This window comes from Rhagoletis zephyria, unplaced genomic scaffold, assembly GCF_001687245.7.
Source record: "Rhagoletis zephyria isolate East Lansing unplaced genomic scaffold, Rhagoletis_zephyria_1.1 Rzeph_scaffold_27201, whole genome shotgun sequence".
NCBI classification, from domain to species: Eukaryota; Metazoa; Arthropoda; class Insecta; order Diptera; family Tephritidae; genus Rhagoletis; species Rhagoletis zephyria.
The window spans coordinates 2,355-5,279 of NW_016184259.1; the positions used below are offsets into that span (position 1 = coordinate 2,355).

At 31.2% G+C, this 2,925-nt stretch overlaps 1 protein-coding gene across 1 annotated transcript; it reads right to left on the reverse strand.

The window, feature by feature from the left end:
• Positions 1 to 515: 515 nt before the first annotated feature.
• LOC108382482 (gamma-aminobutyric acid type B receptor subunit 1-like) lies at positions 516 to 1,309 on the reverse strand (the record flags this gene model as incomplete). The annotated part of the gene is made up of 3 exons (XM_017638850.1): positions 516 to 659; positions 775 to 1,031; positions 1,102 to 1,309. Coding segments are annotated over 3 exons (609 nt in total), but the record flags the coding sequence as incomplete, so codon positions are not given.
• Between the last annotated feature and the right edge of the window lie 1,616 nt (positions 1,310 to 2,925).

Below are 2,925 nucleotides of genomic sequence, written 5' to 3' on the forward strand. Positions count from 1 at the left end.
AAAAAAATGCAAGACAGCTTCTACAAAAAAATCTCAAAAAGCAATGCGATTTTTGACTAACTCAGAAATTTCAGTTGTTTACTAGAATTTAATGGACTGCATACTCGAAAAAATTCTAAAAAATCTGATTGAAAAGTTGAAAATTGGCGTAAAAATTTGCTTAATTTTTGAGAGTTTTGCACAAAGTTTAGGTATTATATTTTTATGTTTTTTGTTGTTGAATGAACCATATTTTTATAAAAAAATTGGCGGAAAAATATTAGAAAAAAATCTAATGCATATATTTTGAAAAATTTGCTGTGCCCATACTTTTTGCCGGCAGTATACGTTAATTTAAACTCCTGCCTATGGCCGACTAACATCCAAGTTTTCATTTTCCCTAAAGTTGGGTAGATTTATCTTGCACGCTATCCCAATCTAGACTTTTTAATCTATTGATCCTTAAGACCCATAGAAGCGATGTTAAAATTTTGTTTTTTCAAATAGTCTAACCACGTAATTAGCACATTTCTACATCATACCTGTGATATCAGTCGTTGCAATTCTTCGTTTTCGGTTACCATTTTCTGATAGCGCTCCTCATCCTCTTTCGAGATAGCCGAGTCGGGATTGTACTTTGATTCGGCTTTATCCTTAGGATGTCGTATCACCTCAATGACCTTTTAGAGTAAGTAAAAAAAATTACATTGCATTTAGTTGGTGAGTGCAATCGGAAGCTATCTAAGATTTGCAGCTAAATAAATTTAGATAAAAACACGAATATATTCCACTCACCTTTGGCACAAATATCAGCAGCATACTTAGGAAACAGCAGAATATCACAGCTAATGCAACAAACGCGTATGAGGCATCCTGTTGCGATGCGATGACCATGCCCACCGGTGCTGTGATTAAACACAGCACAACAACATTGTAAATGCTCATGCCCACATAACGGGAATCGTTAATTTGTTTCACCTTAATCGAACGTGTTTCATAGGCAAGAAAGAGACCAAATACGAGTATTAGACCCTTGAAGCCGTAAACGAGGCCTAGAAGAGGTGGAGAAAAATTGAACGCTTTGCATTAGCGAGTACAGTTTCTTCAATTAATTTTGCTTACCCAGCCACATTGAATTGTGTCGACTTTCACAGTGCTCCAATTCTGGACGTATTTTAATATCATCGGATGTCAATACGGGATCTTCGAGTGGGAATGTTTCAAGTATACGCTGTAGCGGATCAAACATCTGCCAAGCGAGTAGTATAACTAAATCTACAGACAACAGGCCGGAGACCATGGTGTAAAGTTTCCATGGTTCCACTTTTTTCTGCAAATGAAGCCGAATGTAAAAGCTTCTTTTAGTTATGGAAATTAAATTTTAAAATAATCCATTTTTAAGGTAAAAGCTGAAGCAAATGAATCGCCCAATTATGTGTGTTCACTATTAAATGTACGCTGGCGCGCAAACAAATAGTGACGTGACATTTTAACGAGTTTTAGCTATTTTTCTTTTGTTTATTTTATGTTTATTATTTTTTTTTTATAACAGTACAGACCACTATCTAAGAAAAAACATATACATAAGTAAAATTTCAGACTTTGTACAAGATTTATAAAAATTCCGCGAATTTTGACAAATGTTCATGAAAATTTCAAAATTAGAAAATTTTTGAATTTTTGTAAGCTTGAAGGAGCTAAGACTTCCATTGACTTTTGGCATATAAGAAATTGTGAAATATACTTTGTGTGGAAGAAAATGCTTTCCAATTTTAGCAGCAACAATTTTTATAAAAATCCTGATTAAAAAATTTGAAATATTAATGAGACGTTGTCGAATTTTCCTAATTTTTTCATAAAGTCTGAAATTCGGACTTACATGGAGTTTGTTATGTAGTAAAGTGAGCTATACTTTAGTAAAAAATCAGCATTTAATGATGATTTTATGTTTTAAAATTTTTTCGCTCGACAAAATTTTTATTATTTGATCTGAATTTTTTCAATCACAAATAATGATTATTTTATGGTTTTTATTTTTTCGTTCAGAAATAATAATTGTTATTGATTTTTTTTCCACTTAAAAATTATGATTTTATGAAAAACTCAACCAACTGAAATTTTGGCTTGAATATTTTGGGACTTATTCCATTTATAATGTCGCTACCTCTGGAAAGGATCACTCGGAAATCACGCCAGTGTAGTTTTTGAGTTGTTAAATAATCATCATTCTTAAATAAAAAATAAAATTCAATAATAATTATTATCTTTGCGCGAAAAAATAAAATTCATGTAATGATAATTGCATTGGTTAACCTCGAAAAATATATGTTGAATTTTTTAGTTAAAATTAAAAAAAATAATCATTATTTTCCATCTCTGAAATAAACAAATGGAAAATTGCTAGAACTTGTTAAAATGTCACCTCCCTATTTATTTACCCGCCACTGTATGTACATTAGAGTGGCCCAAAAAAATAAAGTTGGAGTTTTAATGCCGGCACACCCTAGGATTGATCTATATCGAAAAAAATATACCCCAATTATTTTATTTTGAAATCAAAAAATATTTAGGGAGTGCTCAAAGCGCTCAAAGTTTTCCATGTATTTTATATTGAGAAAAAACATCTTTTCGTAGAAATAGTGTAGAATTCTTGAAAATCAATATTCGGAAAACTTTACTTATCTTCAGAAGACTCCCAGTAATAATACTCAATTGTTTTTTTAACCACTTTTTCATGGTAACTATATTTTATAGGTCCTCCAAAGCCCTTAGAAAATGCAATGGGGGGATCAATGAAAAATCTTTTATCATAAAAAAATGGTTAAATAATCAATTGGATATTAATACTGGAAGTCTCCTGAAGAGAACCACAGTTTTCCGGTCGAAAAATATTGATTTTCAAGAGTTTTATACCATTTCTACGAAAAATTGTTTTTTCTCCATATA